Raw genomic sequence first — 22,595 nt, forward strand, 5'->3', positions numbered from 1 at the left:
ACACCATTACCATTACCTGGTTCAAGAAAAAGTAAGATACCATCATTACCATGCACTTGGTGGTCAACAGAAAGAAAAAAATAATATTATAATTGTAAAGAAACGTTACATTTTAAAGTAATGTTCAAATACAATGTTTTGCACTTGTTGTCTAGTGGGCGCGAGCTACCTGAATTGTAGACATATCCACAGTAAAAAGGCTCCACAAGTTTGTTCAGCCCATAATATACATCCCACTGAAACTATTAACTCTTACCGAAATATAAATCAACAAAAATATTTTGCCTTCTCTTAAAAGCCTTCTTCTACTTCCACCTTTTTCTTATATGCTGCGTTACATAAACAACATCATACGCCATTTTATTCAGTTGTTCTTTATAATGGAAGTAGTAGAGCACCCCTTATTAGCCGAACCATGCATGGACCAAAGCGTGGACAAAACCAACTACGAGGTTGGAGTGTTATCCAAAACAAGCATATCAGAAACATCTCATGACTTTTGCAACCACTCTGAGTCCTTCAAGAAGCTCGTGGAGATGGGTTTGCCGTGTAATGAATCAGTGGAGGAAAAGCTGCATTGGTTGCGGTCACAAATCATTGGTAACGATGCAGAGTTCGATTCCCCATTTGGAAAACGAAAAGTTGTCTATGCTGATCACACTGCTTCAGGCCGCAGCCTTCACTACAATGAGAATTTCATCATCAAACACCTTCTTCCTTTCTATGGTAAGTTATTCACATCATTACACCAAGCCACCCTTTATCATATATGTAATATATATACTATATTAAGCTCTGAATTGTTATAAGAGTAACTGGTATATGTATTTATACTTACACGGTCATCTACTTATAAATTGTTATGTATGATAAATTTGTTGACTTTAATTATTCATTATCAAGATCAACTGATTGTGCCTAGAAATTGAAGTCTTTCTTATAATATGTTGGTAGTTTTTTTAAATATGTATATAGAAGTTACGTTGCTCGACTTAGTCTTCCAGATTTTTCAAGAAAAGTTATAGAAGCCACTAGAATTTTAAACGTGGGAACATTTCTGAATCTGTTATTTTCTGTGTATAGGTAACACTCACACGTGCGACAGTTACGTGGGAAGCAGGACAACAAAAATGGTACACGAAGCAAGGGAGTACATTAAAAAATGTTTAGGTGGTGGAGAAGATGATGCACTCATATTATGTGGCTCGGGCACAACTGCAGCCATCAAGAGGCTGCAAGAAGTGATGGGAATCGCTGTGCCATCTGTTTTGAGGGAAAGGGTTTTGAAGAGCCTTGGCACAGAAGAAAGATGGGTGGTTTTTGTTGGACCTCATGAGCACCATTCAAACCTCCTTTCTTGGAGGCAAAGCTTGGCTGAGGTGGTAGAGATTGGTCTTGATCAAAAAGGGTTGCTTGATATTGATGCTCTAAAGCTACAACTTGAGGCCTATAGAGATACCAACCGACCCATGTTGGGATCTTTCTCTGCTTGTAGCAATGTCACTGGAATTTACTCAGATACACGAGCAATTGCCCAGCTTCTTCATAAGTACAAAGCCTTTGCATGCTTTGATTTTGCAGCCAGGTATTTTATAGAATTTTGGGCATGTGTTGTACATGGCGAATTAATATGTAGTCTTAAGACGTCCATATGTGTATATATCTGACTAATCTCTCCATGATATGTAATCAAATTTTATTAATTTTTTTTTATAAATCTCAAAACTCATACTTGTCATGTGGAAATCGATGAGGATCATAAACATGTGTCAGATCATACAATAATTTCTCGTTGTACATGAGTTTGTGATTGTGGGAAAATTTGGAAAGTTACTAATGGTTTTATTTGATTGTTTAGTGGTCCATACGTGGAGATTGACGTGAGGTCAGGTGAGAGTGATGGGTATGATGCTGTGTTCCTGAGTCCACATAAGTTTCTTGGTGGTCCTGACTCTCCCGGGGTGCTCCTCATGAATAAGGCCCTATACCTGCTAGGATCTTCACCACCGTCCACTTGTGGAGGTGGAACCGTGACTTATGTCAATGGCTTCAATGAACAGGTAAATCACCATCTCATGTTGGAAATTTTGGAAAATCTATAGGATCTTGTGTCTTGGCCTTTGGCAATACTAATGCAGTTCCTTTGATAATTTTCTTTAATCAGAATTAGAATTTTACCTCAATAATTTGCATGATAAAGATTTACATTAAAGACATCATAGGTTAGCTAGGTGAAACTTCAATTCTGATTGAAGAATAACACTAAAAACACCTAAGAAACTGCATCTAAATTTTATCTTTTTATGCCAACCTACCTATTACAGAAACCACTTTAAATATGTAGACATCAATCCATTTCAATATTCACTTTGCAAAGCATTTTAACATCTTCTTCCCCTTCACCTTATATTCTTTTCAAACTTCATCAATCATCATCATCAACTGTGTGTTATCATTTAATGCAGGATACATTATATTTGGAGAACATAGAGGAAAGGGAAACTGGAGGCACCCCTCCAATAATCCAGACAGTGACAGCAGCATTGGCATTTTGGGTGAAGGAATACATAAGCTATGAAGAGATTGAAAAACGGGAACAACTGTACATTAACAAGGCATTCGAGAGGTTTGGTTCAAACCCCAACATTGAGGTTCTAGGAAACTTAAAGGCCAAGAGACAAGCCATATTGTCCTTTCTGATATACTCTACCACCACCAACTCTTCCTCAGCTGGTGAGTGGAGTGATGGTAACAAAGAAAATGAAGGGGAGCTTGATTTGTGGGCAGAAACGGGGAACCAAAGAGGTAAACCACTTCATGGCCCTTTTGTTGCAGCATTGCTCAATGACCTCTTTGGCATTCAAGCTCGAGGAGGGTGTGCTTGTGCTGGACCTTATGGCCACGAATTGCTCCACATCAACAAGTCTCAATCCCTTGCCATTAGATCAGCAGTTCAAGAGGTGAAAAACATGACCCCATCAACTTTAAATATTAGTATGTTTTAAGTGTGTAAAATGTGTTTTACATCACTTAAGATTTATTCAAAATTAATCTGAGAATCGGCCTGATTCTGTATTTTTGAAATGTGGTGGATTTTGTCCTTATTGTGAAACTGAGAGGATAAATATCTATTTTTATTAATGGACAACGATCAATTCATATAAGTGAATTGACAATATATTTTAATCCAAAATCTTAAGGTTCAAATCTATAAGTCTTCTCATCACTTTTAAACCTTCTCTTCTCATCTGATGTGAGACTTTAACTCACATTTATATTCAATTTTTTTTTTTGTTCTTCACTTTATACTTCATTTTGAACTAATCAAGGACAAAATACACCATGTTTCAGAAAATACAAGGATAAAACTATTGATTTTTAAACACATGATCTGGTTTGAAACAAAGTCTCAAAGCATGATTTTTTTTTCAAGAGTTTAATGTTTATGCAATGAAAGTGTAGTTTCCACTGTCATCCAATTACAAATCATCATTTAGATTACTTTAAGATAATTATTTTAAAAGTTAATGTAATTGAATTTTTTACATTGTCATTGCATCAGTGAAGCAAGGTGGACTCGAGTCAGAATTTAAAACCAAAATTGTTTGTTACTATTGCGCAGGGCTATATTGGAGTAAAGCCAGGGTGGACTCGAGTCAGTTTTCCATACTACATGAGTGAAGAAGATTTTGAGTACATTCTAAGAGCTATAGAGTTTTTAGCTGTGTATGGCCAACGATTCATTCCTCTGTATAGTTTCAATTTGATAAATGGCAGCTGGAGATTGAAGACAGAGAAATTTGAGGCACTAACCAAGGAAGACATGCGAAGGGACGAATCATACTTTGAGGTGGCTAAATGTGTTGCTAGTGGCCTCCCAAAATTCCCTTCTCAGGGTATACTCCAGGAGGATGTGGATCCCAATATCTTCTGCTTTAGAGTTTAAATTTTGTCAATATAGTACCAAACATCATTTGTTCGATGTACAAATATTTCATGAGACTTTCCATTGCTTTCACACCATGATTGAGATCTACATTTCCTGGCACCCCTTGCTGGTTTCTATACTTTACAAAATTAAAATAGTGAATGACTGATATCGGATTTAGAAATGAAAAAATAAAATAGGAACGGTTAAAAGTTGTAACTTATTTTGTTCTTATTTTATTTTTATGAAACTTTGGAATTGAATTTGCATTCCACTCCATTATAAGCATTCAAATAATATTTTTAGTCCTATTCATTTCGTTCTATCATGTTTCAATTCACTCAACTTCATTCTTTATCATCAATTTAAACATACCTTAAAAGACTGAAAATAACACTTCCAATGACATTACTTGAAAGAAACTTGAAAGAAGGGTACCTAAATCCATATAAGCATATAGATGGATCTTACAGCTTCTAATATATCTGAAGGAGGTCTGTAAAGAAAAAAAACATTTCGAATGAAGTTGTAAAGATGAATTTCAATAGTTTTAACACACTCTTTTAATTATATATATTATTTTTTATCAACTAAGTTGATTGAAAATCACAAATTTTTTTATGGATTTTACTTTTTATTTTAAGGATTCTTGTTTATAATTTTATATTCTTAAATAAAATTTAACTAATAATAAATATAATATTAGGAGGAACGTAATGGGAAGGATATTACTTATCCAAATTCTAATCTAGTTGGATTTTATAGGTTTGATATAATATTTTTCTCTTTTAATCCTTATATTTTAAAACATCTCATTTCAGTTCTATATTCCAATTTTTGTAACCAATTTGATTTTCATTGTAACAAATCCCCTAACATAGTTACACTATTTTTAAAACTGCTACAACAATGAATTGTTTAAATTTGTTGGCATTGTCTTGTAGTAATTTTAAAGAATCTGTAAGGAATAATAGTAGACAATTTAGTTATGGTTGAATTATATTTATTTAATACACTATTATCAATATTAATTAGTATTAAAAAAGAATACAATTGAGAAAATAAATGAATAAAATAATTTTTTTAAATATAATAGTAATGAAATAGTAATATTTCATTACACTAAATTTTATTACAAGTATATGGACAAAATTGTAATTAGATGATTTTTAATTTTTATATAGAAAAATTCATTGAGGCAAAATTTCTACCTTAAATCAGGAAAAAATGTTCAAAATAAAGACACAAAATAGAAAATTGTCACTCAAAAGAAGGACAATAATGACTCACATTGAAAGATTGAAGGCTTAGATAACTTTTAAAATGAAACAAAAACAAATAATTTTAGTAAAAAAAGAAATAATATTTTAGTCTTAATGTAAATAGTCAAATAGGTTTATATGAAATACTAATAAATTAATGATAAAAAATTAAATTTAGTAACTGAATATAAATAATATAAATAGAGTGTGACAAATTAATCTTATAAATAATTTAATAATAAAATGATTGTTAAACTTTACAACTTAATATCAAATTAATTTTTAAAAAATATAATTTATTGATAAATTATTTTTAATATTGTAACTTAATAATAAAATAATCTTATAAATTTAATAATACTAATTTATTACACTTTGTACAATCAAATGGTAAATTTTCATGGATATTTTACCATCACATCTCATCTCATGTTGATGTTGGAGATGAATTTTACTATTTATTCTTGATGTTAAAAAGATATGAATGATTTTTTTTTTCTTTTTATATTTTCATGTTTTAATAATTTAATGAACTCGGACCTCAACTTTGTTGTCTTTTCACTCTGAAAAAGTAACGACGAACCTCCACTGCAGCACCGTTGTCACGGCAACAATCATCCACAAAACGCCGTCGTTTAAAGAAGCTACGGAGATCCACTGCGATAGTCGATTGAATTCCACGTCCTCGTACAACTAGAAGAATCAGGTTCAAATATCATCGCAATTCGGTTATCTTCATTCCCTCCTATTCAAAATTGTGTCGCAGTATCCTCAATCGTTTCACCTTTAGCTTCAGTTTCCGGATTCCTACAACTTATAATCGTTGCTCTGTTATTTTATTCGCATGACTGTTGCAAAGGTTTCTGCTCAGTGTCTCGGTGCTCGGGTTTTGCTTTTGCAGTAGTCGTCAGAATTGGGCAATTGGAAAGAGGGTAATATTGATTTGTGGGAGGGTTAGGGTTTTCACCAAGGTTTAAAGGATTTATAGGGTTTATATTGAAAGGGTAGCCAGTGGCAGTAGCATTAATGTGTTTTAGTTGTTCTGAATTTGATCCAATTGAAATTAGGGTGTCCTTTTGATGATGGTAGGTTGAGGATGGTGAGGTTTTTAGGGTTGACTCTTGGTTATGCTGAAGAACCCCGGGAAATAGCATCGAGGTCGAACCTGACCAGTGATTCTGGTGAAAATGGGTGGCTCATTAGGTTCTTTGACTCGGCGTTCTTCTGCGAGTGGATTGCTGTTAGCTACTTATACAAGCATGATCATGCCGGGGTGCGTGATTATCTCTGTAATAGAATGTATACTCTTCCTTTGCAAGGTGTTGAGAGTTATTTGTTCCAGATATGTTACATGATGATACACAAGCCTAGTCCATCCTTGGATAAGTATGTGATAGATGTGTGCTCGAAGTCACTTAAGATTGCTTTGAAGGTGCATTGGTTCTTGATGGCAGAGCTTGAGGACTCTGATGACAATAACGGGATTAGTAGGATTCAGGAGAAATGTCGGATCGCTGCCACCTTGATGGGTGAGTGGCCACCTCTAATAAGGCCCCAAACTGAACCCCCGAGTCCGGGAGGCAAGAGCCAAGTTTTGAATAGGTTATTGTCGTCGAAAAATCGCTTGTTGTCACTAACATCCTCACCACCTTCTCAGAAGTCTTTATCATTTTCACCTTCCTCAGGAAACAATGTACAAGAGGACGGCAAACCACTTTCTCCTGATGAGAACAAGATATTTAAGAAGTTTATGCCTAGCCCGAAGGTTAGAGATGCTTTGCTTTTTCGAAAGTCAGTGGACAAAGACGATGATGGTTCAGAAAAGGATGGTTTTTTTAAGAGGCTCTTGAGAGATAGCAAAGGTGATGATGAGCTGGGCCAAAAAATTCGTGATTCATTTCTGTTTAGGAAGTCATCTGTGAAAGATGATGAAGACTCTGAAAAAGATAATTTCTTTAAAAGGTTTTTAAGGGACAGTAGAGGTGACGATGATGACTCGGAAAAGGATGGTTTCTTTCGAAGGCTCTTAAGGGACAGTAGAAGCGAAGATGAAGACATAGCTTCAAGTTCAGAGGGATTATTTAAGAGGTTGTTTCGTGATAGCAAGAATGATTCTGAGGACAGAACACATACTAAAACAATAGAAGATGAAGATAAAGAGGGATTTTTCCGAAAGTTTTTCCGGGAGAAATCTGAAGATAGGAAGGATGGGAGTCATAGGAATGATCACAGAGATGTTGCTAATTTTGAAGAGAAATATGCCAAACCTGCCGAAGAGGATGAAAAAGAAGGTTTTTTTCGTAAATTATTTAAGGATAAATTTGAGGACAAGAAAGATACAAATGATAAAATTGAAGAGGGTACTGCCAATGGTGAGGAAGAAGAGTCTTCTGAGTTTTCCTTGTTCAAAAGACTATTTCGTGTGCACCCTGAAGATGCTAAAAGTAGTCTAGTCAATGAAAACAGCAATAATGGTGGTTTATTTGAAAGTAGTCCAGGTACAGAGAATTTTTTCCGTAAATTGTTCAGAGACCGTGACCGTTCAATTGAAGATTCAGAGCTATTGGGTTCAAAAAGACAGAAAGAGGTCTGTTGAATATTTGTTTATAATTTGGTTTATTTCCACGGTGTAATCAGGAATATAAAGCAAAAAAGTGTGAATGAAACCCATATATACAGACTCCTAATTAATTTTTTTAACCATAAAAGTTGCTTAATGGCTCTCTGTGACTTCTTGATAGAAAGTCTGTTTTACAATGTCCATTTGGACTCTGACATTGCTTATATTTTTGTAACAGCCACTTTATTGGCTTGACTACCCGCAGGCACCCCATCTACTTTGAAAAATTCAAAATTTCCCAGTTTCCATAATTTTTTTTCAGTTGACTCTTAATATATAATATGGGTCACTGAATTTTCACTATTCTGTTGAATTGAAACCCATTAAGTTTTTATATTTTAGCTCCTCAATGTTAAAGTCCTAGTCCTTCTTCGAACTCTATTTTGAACATTGGAATGATTTTGAAAACCTAGTCACGCAGTGAATATGACCTTTCATTAGCATTTACTCTGGTGTCATTACAACAGGGTATTATTATGGGAAAGAATCAGTTTGATTGCAAAATAACCAAAGTGCATGTCTCTTTCTATTTGTAGCTAACATCAAGACTAACTCTTTTCCTGTGGTTAACTATATAATTCGGCAGTCATCCCAGGTGGCCATTCTCATCAAATAAAAGCTCCCAGGCTTACAGTTTTTTCCCCCCTTCACTTATGGAATTGATATATATTTTCTAGCTAGGAATGCCTCTTACTTATCCATACTAGATTCAACTAATATGTTTTTATGAAATGGGAAAGGTTGTTTTTAGAGATATAATAAAGCCATTCATGAGCTTTTACCTAATAACTCAAGTTTTTTGGAGACTTGGCCCTTAACATGGTATTGGATCTTTTATTACCAGGTGGTTAGAAAGTTCAACCTTGCTGCCTTCGATCTTCAAAACAAAAACTGATATTCAGCATATTGTAAAAATTAGGCCTTGCCTTTAAAGACTTTTTCTTGAGGGGGCTTGATATATATATAGTGAAGCCATTGATGAGCTTTTACCTACTAATTTAAGTATAAGCTTTTATTGGAGTCGGTCTTTGAGAGAAAAGACATACATTTTTTTGAGAAATCAATTTAAATAAACATGATACATTGCATGCATGATAGCATGACATCAGAAATGGTCCATATTTGCGATGTCTCTGACTGTAGTTGTAGGTCTGAGGAGTACTACTACTAGTATCAATGCATTCTGAAATTTATTTTCATTTTCTCCTTTATGTTTTGTTTGTTTTTAATTTAAGATAAAGGTGATTTCTCATATATCATATTGTTATGGCCTCATTTGGGGGTTATCATATTATTTTGCCAGAAGCATCCTGGATCCCCAAAGCAGCAAAGTGAAAAGTTGAGCACAAAGCCACCATTACCAATTAGTTTGTCGCAGTTCCGGAAAGGGGCTTACCATGATTCAATGGAGTTTGTGCAGTCATTATGTGATACATCATATGGGTTAGTGGATGTATTTCCCATTGAAGATCGCAAAAGTGCTCTTCGTGAGGTTATTTCCTTAAAATATTTGTTGATGCTTTTTCCATCTAATTAACATTGTTAAAGACATAACTGCAGAAATATGTATGTATTCTATATACGTGTTTATAGTTTCCTTTTCTGACTTATTCTTTGTTATTCTTTTATTTCTAGGCGCTTGTAGAAATCAATTTACATGTAGCAGAGGTTCAGAACACTGGAGGTACTTCTTACCCATTATTTATATTTTTTAAATGATGTTCATTTAAGGCAGCATATTCCTGTATATTTTTTTGTGTTTCAACTGAGGAGGTTAAATGTTATTTCCAAAGAGTGGAGTCTGAATTGTTTTAGTGGCTGTGGTCTCTTGGTTCAGAGTGAGAGGTTTTACATGTGTATTTTCTTTGTTCCTTTCAATATTTAACAAAATAACGGGTTTGGGTGGCTATCAGCGGATTTTGAAGTAAAAATGGTGAATTTTCCCATAAATCTGTCATTTTATTTTTTCATTTCTCTAGGAGATAGTGTTAAGAAACTAAGGGTGTATTTGATTGTGTTCTTAGACTATTTTTAGAAGAAAAGGAAGGAAAAAAAATCTGTTTGATAATCTTGTTTTGTTTTGAATCAATTTTGAAAGTAAGAGAAGAAAATATCTGTTTGATAAACTGATAGGCCAAATTCTGTGGGTCCCGCCTATGAGATGGCCCATGGCCATTGAAAGTTTATGTGAGAAAAAAAAAAACAAGCTTGATTTATTAGTGCCATACAGGAAATTATAATTTTATGTGTTGAAATTATGGGTTTTATGTGTTCATAAAACTTAAAACACTGCTGGAAAGCTGCCTTATTTGTGATCACCCTTAGGTCATATCTTGGTAAGGGCTAGCTATAGAGGGGTTGACCAGTAAGGCTGGGTGAAGTGTCATAGTGTGGAGCCACCGAGACATTGACTCTTAGTGGGTTGAGATCCCACATAAAAAAATTTTAATTTTCTTAAAACAAAAAAATGTTCTAGAAAACAGTAATCAAACAGGCTCTATGTTTTTGGTTTTTGCTGACAGTCCATTTTTAGGAGGATCCTTGGAAAAGTATTTCTGTAATGTGAATGCAGTTTCCGTAAAGATATATCCTTTAGATGTGTTCTGAACGCCGATTAAGTTGCTGCATTTTCCGTTGCTTATGCTAAGTAGATTTCACTTATCTCCCTGCTTCTATATGAATCTTGCTTGTTATATATTTCTAGGAGTTTGTTTTCCATTGGGAAAGGGCATGTATTGTGTGCTTAATATACCTGAAGATGAAGCTGTTCTCTTGAATTCTAGGGAGAAGGCACCTTACCTGATCTGTGTAGAAGTTTTGAGATGTGAAATGCCAAGGTATTACATGGATAATACTCCTCAACACTATGAAGAATAATAGTAAAGTGAAAAGCGTATTTTTGATATGTTCCATTCCATGCAAATTGTTTGTTCTAGTAATTCCAAGGAGGCATCCAGTTCTCAGAAACTTTCTCAAGGGGGAATTCCTTTGGCAAATGGAGATGCACTCTTGCAAAAACCACCCCCTTGGGCTTATCCATTACGGACAGCACAAGAGGTGTACCGCAATAGCAACGATAGGATGTCCAGTTCAACTGCTCATGCAATTGACCAGGCAATGACTCATGTGTCTGAGGCAAAAATCAAATTTGTTAGTGTGAATTTTTCTGTGGAAATGCAGTTAAATGATCAGCCAGAGGAGATTGAAGTGGCCGATCTACATGGTGGCAGTCAGCGTTCTGCTTCAGTTCATAGAGAGTGTGTGTATGATGCAGCAGCAGCAGAACGTGGCAGTGATTTGGAATGGGTACGGGTAGTGTTGTCAGCTGATCCTGGGGCTAGATTGGAAGATATTGAGGATCAAGCACCACCTCGGAGGAAGGAACATCGCCGTGTTCCAAGTACCGTGGCAATAGAGGAAGTAAAGGTGAGATAGAGTGCTTTTTTTATTAATGCTGCTATTGACATTACTTTTGTCTAAGCTTCTCTGATTTGTTTTGAGTCGTAAAGTAAGTCAGCCATGTCTCCTTAAGAAATTACTTGTCATATATATGTCTGATGATCTGGTTCCTCCAGGCATTGTGCAACCTATGATGAAAGAAATTAATGCTGTTTATTACTTTATTTTCTACTTTTCATCAATCAATGGGTCAATAAGGATTGGTTTTTCTATCGCTGGTTGTCAAAGTGGACTGCGCGCTTTAGATTGCCCAAATGTTATGCATTAAAAGAGTTCCTTAATTGGAAGAATATTTTGTTTTTTATTGTCAACATTTGAACTTTTGGTAGGCTGCGGCAGCTAAAGGGGAAGCACCTCTTGGACTCCCTTTGAAAGGCGCTGGTCAAGATTCTTCCGATGCACAACCAAGGGTAAGCCATAATTATTGAAGTTTACTTTTACTTAACCTCAGGATTGTTTAGTTGTCATATATAACATGATTCCTCCAACAGGTTAATGGACTTAATCCCAAAGCTAGCGATGCCTTGTCTGGTGAACTTTGGGAGGCAAAGAAGGATAGGATATGCAAGGCTTCCATATATGGAAAGTTACATGGTTGGGACTTGCGATCTGTAAGTGCATGTTTTAAGTGAAAGAATTTGCTTTATATGTAGTTATTTTCTTATTTTGGAAACGCTTGAAGATATGCACTTGATATATTAAATTATTAATAAAACTATAGAAGTGGTAATATTTATGCAATATGCATTATAACAGTGTTTTACTGGGTAATTTTGTGTTGTTTCACACATGTTATTCTGTTTTATAATTAATCAAAGTACAATATAAGGAAACATAATAATGAGTATAACCCCAAATTATCAGCTGAGGTATTTCCCTATTTATTGGGATCAAATCATATCTTTAACATGCATAATTGGAACAACAATGAACCCAAGGATCTCTTGATCAATTTATTTTACTATAATAGAAATTCTCACCATTTGTTTCATTAAGATTATTTCCTTTCCATTTTTTATTTGAAATATTGATTTAGAGTCAAGATCATGTTTTATAAATGTGCTTTGTTATATGGGGGGGGGAGGGGGGTAAGAATGTTGTGCTGCTATAAATCCTACTTTTTCTAACTTGGGATTCAGTGCTTTGGATCCTTGACATAGAAATATTACAGTCAAATTATTTTCAAAATGGGTTTTACAATTAAACTTAATAATGGGTGAGTTTGTTTAAACTTAAAATAAAAAACAACTTTAAAATAAGCACTTTTTTAAGAAGTAGATAAGACTTGCTTCTTAGGGTGAGTTTGTTTAAACTTTAAAAAAGCAACTTTAAAATAAATGCTTTTTAAGAAGCAAATAGGATTTGCTACTTAAATTAAGCAGAAGTAGTTTAGACAAGCACACTAAAAAAGCATAAAACTGCTTATTTTAACAAATAAGTTTAAACCAATTGACCCTTAAAATAAGCAGAAAACTGTTTTTTTAAGTAGAAATAGTTTAGACAAACACACTAAAAAAAATAGAAAGTTGCTTATTTTATTAAAATAAGTGCCTATTTCAACAAATAAGTTTAAACACACTGGCTTCTCAATTTGTGCCTTCAAAAAGTGCTTAAAAATATCAGTGTAACAACAATTTTTCTACTTGGTTGGTGGAAAAAGCATCATATATTTTAGAATTGAAGGCTTAAGACTCTTAAGAAAAAGGGCTGACTCTGAATATCGAATTCTTTGTATGCTGATAGCTTTTTTGTGGGTAGATCCTAATTGTACATAACACGGAAGAGTTCTCATAAGTCATAATAGATTCAGGATTGAATTACATACAGTACTTAGCGAACAATATTTTCACTGTGTCAAAAGCAGTGTCTAAAGCACATTATCGTGTACTTTATTATTATTATTTATAAGTATGGTGGTTGGCTTTTTGTATTGTATTAGTTATTGGTTATTTGTCTTTTGAGCATGATGGTGTAATTTTCCCTTTCTCACATAGGTTATTGTAAAGAGTGGTGATGATTGCAGGCAGGAGCATCTGGCTGTTCAACTTATTTCTCACTTCTATGGTCAGTGGTCTTTCAGATCCTTTTGTTTCCCCCCCTTCATGTACACAATTTAATCATTGTTGTTCCATTGATGTTCATTATGTTGCATAAAAGTTTTTCTCAATTGTTTTGTCTTTTATAACTTGTTCCCCACAACTCTTGTTTATATGATGAAGTTTAGACAGCATGTATCTATAAAAGGATTAAAATCTATGTCCAAATGGAACAAGTATAAAAGGTAAAATTAAGACTGCCTTTCCTTTTAATAAACATTGGTTTATAATTTGCCTATGCATGCTTGAAGTTAGATTGAGTAGGATCTGAATGACAGGAAACAGTTGTTTTGTTAAGAATTAGGAAGTTTCTAATTGTTTTACATCTATTAGATATAAAACCATTCTTGTGCCTTTAGTAGGGATGGGCAAAAAGCTGATGAACCAAACTAACTTCAGAGTTTAGACTGAACTGAACCAAACTAACTTCAGAGTTTAGACTGAACTGAACCAAACCAACTCCTAAATGACCAACCTTCTTGTAACTGTTTCTTTTCTAATCCAGTTCTTTTAACTCTAAATAAATATAGCTATTATTTTATATGATTTGCTGAGTTTAAACAACAGAATTCTTGTTCAAGTTATTGTGTTTTCTTCTCTTTTCACCTGCTTCCCTGGATCCAAATGAAGCCTTTTTAATCTTTAAATTTCAGAACTTGTTTTATTAACTATTCCAGTATTCCTTAGAAATTTCATTCTCATTTCATTTTCTATGTCATGTAAGGCTCTCTTTGTATAATAATTCTATGTTATTCTTGATCTCATATAAGTTCAGTCGTGGATGTGCACTTTGAGAATTGGTAAATCTATTCTTTGCAGTTTTTAATGCAGTAGTTGTAAGGGGTAGTGTGTACTAAAGCATGGATGAACTTGTCTAATAAGCAAGTTTGGATTATAGTACAAAGAGCTGTTGTGGAAACATATTGGATCATATTTTTATTATGTTCTAAATTCTTATGTGAGTTTAAACCACAATGCAGACTGTTGTCTGTGTGTTTCATTACATGTTGCTTAAAATCATCGGATTTTGATGCTAGATATTTTCCAAGAAGCTGGTCTACCCCTTTGGCTCCGCCCATATGAAGTTTTGTGTACTTCGTCTTACACAGCTCTTATTGAAACAATTCCAGATACGGTAATTCTGTGCTCAACACATTTTACATCTATTGAAATGTCCAAGTTTTTTCTCTTTTACTATTAAAAAATATTGGTGCTTTCTAGGCTTCTCTACACTCCATCAAAAGTAGATATCCCAACATCTCAAGTTTACGTGAATTCTTCAATGCTAAGTATCAAGAAAATTCTCCCAGTTTTAAACTTGCCCAGGTAATTTAGAGATGCAGATGCACTGAGTTATTGTAGACTGAACTTGTTCATCTTATGATTTGCATGAACTTCTTATTGGCATTTGTTCCACTAGTATATATTGCTTGAACAAACAAAAAATTAGATAATATATGAAGAATTTAAATACTTCCAATCCAAAATTTAACACATACAAACCTTTTGGCGTGCTTCAATTGAGTCTTGATACTTTGGAATATTGCTGTGCCATTTTCTGCATTCTGATTTATTGTTCTTGTATCATGTTGCTGGTAAATTTAAATTATTACGCAAAGGTTTTCCTTTATTTTAAGTTCTACTTCTCAGCACCCTTTTCTGGGGCATACTAGAGTTGATTTGTTTTGATCAATGTAGTCTAGTTGCTCCTTACTTTCCCCATGTCTTTGTCCTTTAATCTGGCATAGTTGTTTAGTGCCATTTGTTTCACAGTTTGTGTAGAGGTTATTAATTTTTGAAGCTGTTTGTTTAATAATTTTACTAATTTTAACTTGTGTGATGAAGAACACCTTGTTTTTATGTTTAAAATGGAGACAACATTTCTGTTATTCTGTTTTACTTTGATAATTTTACTTTCTTTGTTTCAGAGAAACTTTGTTGAAAGTATGGCAGGATATTCCCTGGTGTGCTACTTTCTGCAGGTGTGAAACTTATTAAATGATGCTTTGAATGACAACATTTTACTGTTTATTTTTATTGAATGCTTCTTGTTCTTCCCATTTCTCTTTTTCATTTCTTGTCATTCAGGTGAAGGATAGGCATAATGGAAACCTCCTATTGGATGAAGAAGGTCATATCATTCATATCGATTTTGGCTTCATGCTTTCCAATTCACCTGGTGGTGTTAACTTTGAAAGTGCACCTTTCAAATTAACACGTGAACTTCTTGAGGTAAAACTTAGATTATTTGCTTTTTGTTATAGTGCCCATATTCAAATGTTCATTTGATTAGATATTAGATTCCCTCTATACAATGATCACAAGCTCACAACAATCTGATTGTGCTAGGTTATGGATTCTGATGCTGAGGGTGTTCCGAGCGAGTTCTTTGATTATTTTAAGGTGCTGATGAATACTCTTTCTGATCACAGATGATAGATGCTATTGATAGCTCTAATTTGACATGTTGCTTTGTCCTCTGCATTTCAGGTTTTATGCATTCAAGGCTTCCTTACTTGCCGCAAGCATGCTGAGCGCATCATTCTTCTTGTTGAGATGTTGCAGGTAATATGAATGTTAGCTCCCTGTGGTTCCATGGTCATATAATATTGAGTCCACCTGTGTTCTGTCTGGTTGTGATTTGTACTTCCAGTTTCTCAGAACAGGACAATAGGTAGCTTACGTTGTGCTCTCTCAAACAACCTTGCAAATTTTACTGACGGAAAATATCTCATTATACGATAGAAACTTGATACCGTTTTAGAAAGAATAAGGGATTTCTCCCTCGAATATAGTGCCTAATTTGCAGAACTTCTAGGGTCTGCACCCCAATGCCTAAAGGCTCCAATTATCTCACAAATGAGAATTGACAAGTTATTATTCTCTTTCCGCCTCTCCTCTTATTTATTGGCGATCTTTCTTAATTATTTTTTCTCAGCCCAACAAACAAATAGATACCAGCAATTAACTAACAACCTAACACTCTAATTACTAACAGATTGATAACTAATAACCATCTAAAATTATATTTAACTTTACATGCTGCAGTGTAGGCTTGTAGCTTATGGTATTTTCAGACAATTTGATGCTCACATCCTATGCAAAGAGCTGTTAGCTAACATGATTTCTGTTGTGAATCTTGTTGATTTATGTGATACCATTTACCCCGACATACATATAATTTAGAAAAACATAAAAATTCAGAATTTAATTAAATCAATTTTATACAAATCACTTAAACAAATTTACGTAAGTAAAAGGGTCATATTCAAATCACTATTAGCAAATAAAACTTATTAAAAATATCTCCAGCTCAAAATAAGGTCGTTCAAGTTCGCAAAAGAACTCAAGTTAAGTAACAGAATAAAATAAACTAAAGTGACATGTTTGGAACATCATGCAATTAAAACAGAAACTCATGTCCCAATGTCACATCCTATCAGAGCATTGTGTCCCGACGTCCTCCAGCACAAGGTTCTTTAAAGCAATCCACCTAGTCATCTATTCTCACGAACACAAGGTTCGAGATCATCACAGGATTCAAACACAAACAACACACAAGGAGTGGATTATTACATTCCTAAACAGACAAAGATAAACGAAGACACATATATATAGTAAAAGTATAACAAGCTCAACTTAGCACAATTTGTATCATTTTATCACTCATTGCGTAACATCACTTGTCCCAATGATTTAATCACAAAATTGCATACCACACTTTCACATTAATCATGTGTTCAGAACAACAAATCTCAAGTACAACACAACATCTCACACTCACACAATTCATTACCTACCATCACGTAGTAAGTCACAATGATCATTATACAAGCGTTATGCAACAAATACACTAAGATTCAATCCTATATGCAATGTGATACCATGTCAGTGAAAAACAACACCTGAACGTTTAGGAGTACATAACAAGACACACCACACAATGGGTATGTCAGGTCACTCTCACTAAGTGAAATCATAAGGTGACCAATGAGGGTCACTCTGTTTTGCGAGAATGCTCTAACATAGATTTAAAGAAACACTCGAACCGAGTGTATTTACCCCCAAGATTTTCAAAGAATTCGTTAGAGTCTCACCTTCCTGATTCAGGTTCAACCCTTAAAACAACTTTTGCATACAGACATTGCTCATGAATTATATAATACCCACGATCTCAAACTTATTTTCAAACACATTTAACACAATGCGCTACAATTTAACACCTCAGGTTCCTAACTTAGAATCCTACACTTTTCTTTTAAAACCTCGCGCATTGCGCTATAATTTAACATCTCAGGTTCCTAACTTGGGACCTTACACTTTCCTTTTAACATCTCGTGCATAAACATTTTTCTCAAGGTAAATACCAATCGGATTATTGTATAATTCACAACTCACAACACAAGTAATATCACCTCAAGTATTAATCACACACTTATTCACAACCAAATTTCATGTCCACAATTTTAACATTTCACGTCACAATTCACCATCACATGTTTACTTGTATCTCACAAATTAACACATTCAATTTATCCTACACACAATTTCTTGATCTCAATATAACAATTTATCATGCTAATCTAATAAATCTTGTTCAAAACACAAACAAATTATGCAAAAATATTTCTCTCAACATGGAGAGTAAAATCCCTCAAACAATTTCACATAATCATATCAATATCAAAGGAATCAAAATCATAAGTCAAAAACACGAAAACACCAAGAGCACTCAATTTTATCAGGACATCAATTGGTCCATCAAACACAACAATTTCATAATTATAATCGTAAAGGAAGAATTACAATACAATAAACATCCCAAAATAAATCTCAATTTGATCATCTAAGGATCTCTACACATGTTCATTCTAACCCCAATTGCAATAAACACATCACTTACCTCTAAGCAGGTTCATGCGTGTAGTTTGGCATCGATAGCTGCGTCTCTAGCGGTTTCCTAAGATTCCTCAAACTTTTCCTCTGGTTATTCTGTTAGGGTCTGTAAGCATTAGAGAGAAGGAGAAAAAATTGGAATTTTTATTTCACTGTCTCCATGCGAGAGACATTTCTCTCTTTACAGACATTATTTTGCAAATCCCAACGGTGGGGATGTGCGAAAATGAGTTTCTAACCTGGTGATCAAATTTTACGATGATTCAACGATTAACAAGTCTGGAATCGTTGTTTTACTGAGACATGTTTGGGTGTATGCGAAAAAAGAGAGGGTTTTGGGAGAAGGAGAAGGAAAATGAATCGTAAATGTAAAAACTAACCTAATATGTATCTATTTATAGTTAGGATACTTTCAGTCTATTATTTATTCTATTTTTTTATTTTATTATTTTACAAAAATAAACTCTATTTTAATTCCTATCAAATGAATAAATAAAATATTTTTTTTTATTTTCTAAGAACATATATTTTTTATTTACCTTAAAATAATTATTTTAATTAATAAAAATATTTCTCCTTATTTATTTAATTACAAAGATCACATTATTTTTTTAAACTCTATTTTAAAATAAAATCTTTTTTAATTTATTTTTAAAAGGTGTTACAATTTATGGTTAAGTTAGGTAAACACTGGAGAGCATAATGAGAGACCACCGAGACAATGAAATGCTCAAGAATCTCTTCATACTCATTGGACGACTTAGATCTGCAAAATTGACACTATATAAAATTCATTTCTTTGGGAATAAGAAGGGTCACAAGAATATTCTTTGGAAGCTTGTGATGTGTGCTGCACTTTGCATTTCAGGAGTACATGAAATGCAAAGCAATTTACTAGTAATTTCTATTGAAATTGTAGTTATAGGAGGGTAGGTATTTGTTTGGTGTTGACATTTATCATTGAGCTCAATAATCATAACAAGAAATTTTTGGTGAATAAGTGATACATGTTTCAACGTTTTGTTGTCATTTGGTATGGAAATGGTGGATGACCTGTATCTACCATACCATTGGCCTACTGAAATACAGTACTTGTTTTAGTCAATGGGCTGCTGATGGAAAATGAGAAAGATTTTTCTTGAACATGGCTTTAAAACCAAGGTTGTGTGTCTGAAAAGTGCTGTTCCAATGAATCCAAACTGAACAAGGCAGGAACAACCCCTTTTTTCATGATACATTAATTTGTGCATAAAGTTTATGCTTCACCTGTTTGATTAGAGGCAAGGGCAAGAAAGAGTGGTTACCTTTTTCTTTTCCCCAACTTGTAGATGATGTTTGATTGTAAACTTGTAGACTGCCTCATGTAGCAAATGACCTCAGATTTCACTTGTTTTAAGTGATAAGATTAGTCTTTATTCTCAACCGTACATGTACACTATTGTGTGCCTCTTAGCCCCCTTTTCTTTTGCATGTGTATCAGGGAATACTCTCCTATTCATGTTGGATTTCCTCTGAATTTCTCTCTTTTTTTGGGTGATGCTGGTATCAGGATTCAGGTTTCCCATGCTTTAAAGGTGGTGCTCGGACGATACAGAACCTACGAAAGCGATTCCATCTCAGTTTAACTGAAGAGGTTTCAATATTAATAATGTTACCTATTTAACTGTCAAATGTTTCTGGGTGTGATTGTTAAGAGTGTTATAATTCTTTTTGGCAGCAATGTGTCTCCTTGGTGCTTTCACTCATTAGCAGTAGCCTGGATGCTTGGAGGACGCGGCAGTATGATTATTATCAGAGGGTTTTGAATGGAATATTATGAGATAGTTTGTCATGGTGATCACTTGCTTTTCTACTTTGGCCAACCCTTGTACAGTGAATGCTCGTCAATTCAATTAGTATTTTACATTTTTAAGTCACTAAAAGGGAAGGTTGGTTCACTGTGGTTCGGCTTTAAAGTTTTTAACAGAGGGAAGAATTAATAGGTGGGGCCGTGCAGCCTCTTTTTCTCCCAGGAAAATCCTAACTGGCCTTAAAACTTGTACAGTGTACTAGGCTATGTTTATTGGAGCTGGGTCTTTTTTCTTTATTTCATTTCCCTCGTTTCATATCATACGAATGAAGCTCTGCTGCTTGGAGAAGTTGCTTTAGCCTCCTAAATGCAGAGAGATAGTGCAGAGTGTACAGTGATTTGAGCGTGACAGACCACATATAAAATGGGCGTTGAAATGGTTGCTTGGTAAACTGATTGATTGTCTTGGGAGTGTGTTCAAACTTCAGTGTTTGGAAGGAAATGATGGACAGGCCTAAGTGTTAGCCAACTCTGGTGTAATTTTTATTGATTGTCTTTTCAGAGTTGGATTGCTTGACCCTGGAAAATTGTGATCCAGATTCTTAAATGATGTTTGATTGTATTACGTCCTGGTTAATTTCACGTGAAATTTGTCTCACCTTCGTATCAATCGTATAAAATGTTTCAGGTTTGGTGGCGTTGTATCTGGATCACAGTTTTTGAAATTTACTTATTGTGGAATTGTAAAGTTGTCTTTGCCTGCAACAAAGTCAAACGTGGCATTGAGAAAAATAAAGGGTCTTGAAAATATTGGTTAAGAGGAATTAATAAATAATTTTTTTTTATTAAAAATTAAGATGAGGTTAACTTGAACATCATGGTAGCAGTGTTAATTTTTTTTTTCATTTTTACTTCCTTAACGGCCTAACCAGAGAGATTTTAGGATGCTGTTAGTATTTTCTAAAAATAAATCATATTATTTAATTATTGTAGTAAATTAATTGTGGCAATTATTAATTGATAATGTGTTAATAATTTGTTGGTTTAATATAATCAACTTGGATGTCAGGATGTGTACACATTTAGGCAAAACCATTTTGACTTGGGTTGGGAATGTGGAACTGCAGTCCTGTGAGATCTGAAATTGACATTAACTATGATAAATTATACTTCATTCGTTCTCTTTCATAATAAAAAAATGTTTCTTATTTTAAAAAAAAATATCAATTACTTTTTTTTTTCTAATTTAATGATATTATCTTTAAAATATTTTTTATTTAATAGGAGTTTATGCTCATTATGAAGTTCCAACAAAGGATGATTTAAGAAACAATTTATTTCTTAACTTTAGATTTTTTTCCCTATAAAAGATAAGAGAGGGAGTATCTTACTTCTAGTGTCAAATATAAGGAAAAATAATGTCTTGGGTGTTAAACTAAAATAAATATATATATATAAATTTTAACTGAAATTATCTTGTTTGATGATATATTTTTTCATTTAATTCAGGTTTTATTTCTATACCTCTTTTTATTTTTAATATCGAATTCTGAGGAAGGGTATTTAAAAAAATATTTCTTTTTTAAATGAGATTTATACAGTTAAATAATATTTTTTTTCTCTGGTTTAGTGTAAGCCAAGTGTTTTTTAGGTTAAATGGTAACTTTAGTTTTCTTAATTTTTCAAATTCACAATTTTGATTCTCCTAATTGTAACATTTAATTCTTTAGTTTTATAAATTAGTCCTTTTGTTCATTTGTTAGATTGTTAACTAATGATTATAATTAGTAGAGTTATAAAGTTAATTATAAATTAATTTTTAATAATTAATGCTTTTTAATTCATTTATAATTAACTATGGTTTTAAAAAACTAAATAGCAAGATATAGGAGTAAGATAGGACATGTGACTTAACATGAGTAAAAATAACTCTTAAAATGTTTTCATTCAATAATAAATCTGAAGAACACTCTTGTTCAATAATAGTTTCTACTTCCTACAAATGTTCTCATCTAATCTTATATATTTTAAAATTTGTTAATTCCTTTCAAATATATTCTCAATTAATTCTCCAATCGAAGATTAATCACCAAATAAAACTAATGGATACTTCGTATTAATGTCATGGTGATAAAAAAAATTCTTAATCTTAGATTCAAAAAATAATTCTTTGAGAAGATAAGTTATGCCCTGATAGTGTAAAGTAATCTTACATCATTATTCAACTATATTCTATTATGTATGGTAAGTTTATTGATTTTTATGATAATTATTTTAAAAGTCGTATTAATGATAATTTATGATTAAATGATAATATAAAATTACTTTACTTTTTTCAGGGCATGACCATTAAAGTTTTTTTAATTTTTTTCTTTATTATTTATATACTTGATTTTTTGATTGTTTATATCTTTTGGTATAAAATTCTTATCATTATTTTTAAATTGAATTTTAGTAATATCAATAATTTTTCAAATATTTTGTCAATACTTAAAAATAATGTTATATAACAATATAGATTATTTATTGTAAGTATAAAATATTA

At 33.2% G+C, this 22,595-nt stretch overlaps 2 protein-coding genes across 3 annotated transcripts; both read left to right on the plus strand.

The window, feature by feature from the left end:
• Positions 1 to 339: 339 nt before the first annotated feature.
• On the plus strand, positions 340 to 3,982 carry LOC100777453 (probable cysteine desulfurase). Its single transcript, XM_003524256.5, has 5 exons — positions 340 to 726; positions 1,084 to 1,585; positions 1,859 to 2,060; positions 2,466 to 2,960; positions 3,623 to 3,982. The coding sequence occupies exons 1-5, from the start codon at positions 381 to 383 to the stop codon at positions 3,944 to 3,946; spliced, it is 1,869 nt and encodes a 622-aa protein (XP_003524304.4). The 5' UTR covers positions 340 to 380; the 3' UTR covers positions 3,947 to 3,982.
• A 1,729-nt stretch (positions 3,983 to 5,711) lies between these two features.
• On the plus strand, positions 5,712 to 20,741 carry LOC100784942 (phosphatidylinositol 4-kinase beta 1). Of its 2 annotated transcripts, XM_006580271.3 has the most exons (16): positions 5,712 to 7,777; positions 9,114 to 9,302; positions 9,446 to 9,494; positions 10,515 to 10,647; positions 10,747 to 11,236; positions 11,599 to 11,679; positions 11,761 to 11,880; positions 13,264 to 13,333; positions 14,403 to 14,500; positions 14,587 to 14,691; positions 15,294 to 15,347; positions 15,454 to 15,597; positions 15,715 to 15,768; positions 15,856 to 15,930; positions 19,811 to 19,894; positions 19,979 to 20,741. In XM_006580271.3, the coding sequence occupies exons 1-16, from the start codon at positions 6,287 to 6,289 to the stop codon at positions 20,078 to 20,080; spliced, it is 3,339 nt and encodes a 1,112-aa protein (XP_006580334.1). In that variant the 5' UTR covers positions 5,712 to 6,286; the 3' UTR covers positions 20,081 to 20,741. The 2 variants fall into 2 exon arrangements, with proteins under 2 accessions (XP_006580334.1, XP_014631272.1); XM_014775786.2 differs by lacking the exon at positions 19,979 to 20,741 and having other exon boundaries at positions 19,742 to 19,863.
• Positions 20,742 to 22,595: the final 1,854 nt, after the last annotated feature.

Source organism: Glycine max, chromosome 5, assembly GCF_000004515.6.
Source record: "Glycine max cultivar Williams 82 chromosome 5, Glycine_max_v4.0, whole genome shotgun sequence".
NCBI lineage: Eukaryota > Viridiplantae > Streptophyta > Magnoliopsida > Fabales > Fabaceae > Glycine > Glycine max.

Bases quoted from the DNA above. Each gene is read 5' to 3' on its own strand.
- LOC100777453 (XM_003524256.5), top strand. From the start codon at position 381: ATGGAAGTAGTAGAGCACCCCTTATTAGCCGAACCATGCATGGACCAA. The intron at 727-1,083 runs GTAAGTTATTCA...TTCTGTGTATAG, and splicing joins ACACCTTCTTCCTTTCTATG to GTAACACTCACACGTGCGAC. The intron at 1,586-1,858 runs GTATTTTATAGA...TTGATTGTTTAG, and splicing joins TGCTTTGATTTTGCAGCCAG to TGGTCCATACGTGGAGATTG.
- LOC100784942 (XM_006580271.3), top strand. From the start codon at position 6,287: ATGGTGAGGTTTTTAGGGTTGACTCTTGGTTATGCTGAAGAACCCCGG. The intron at 10,648-10,746 runs GTATTACATGGA...TGTTTGTTCTAG, and splicing joins TTGAGATGTGAAATGCCAAG to TAATTCCAAGGAGGCATCCA. The intron at 15,931-19,810 runs GTAATATGAATG...TGCTGGTATCAG, and splicing joins TTCTTGTTGAGATGTTGCAG to GATTCAGGTTTCCCATGCTT.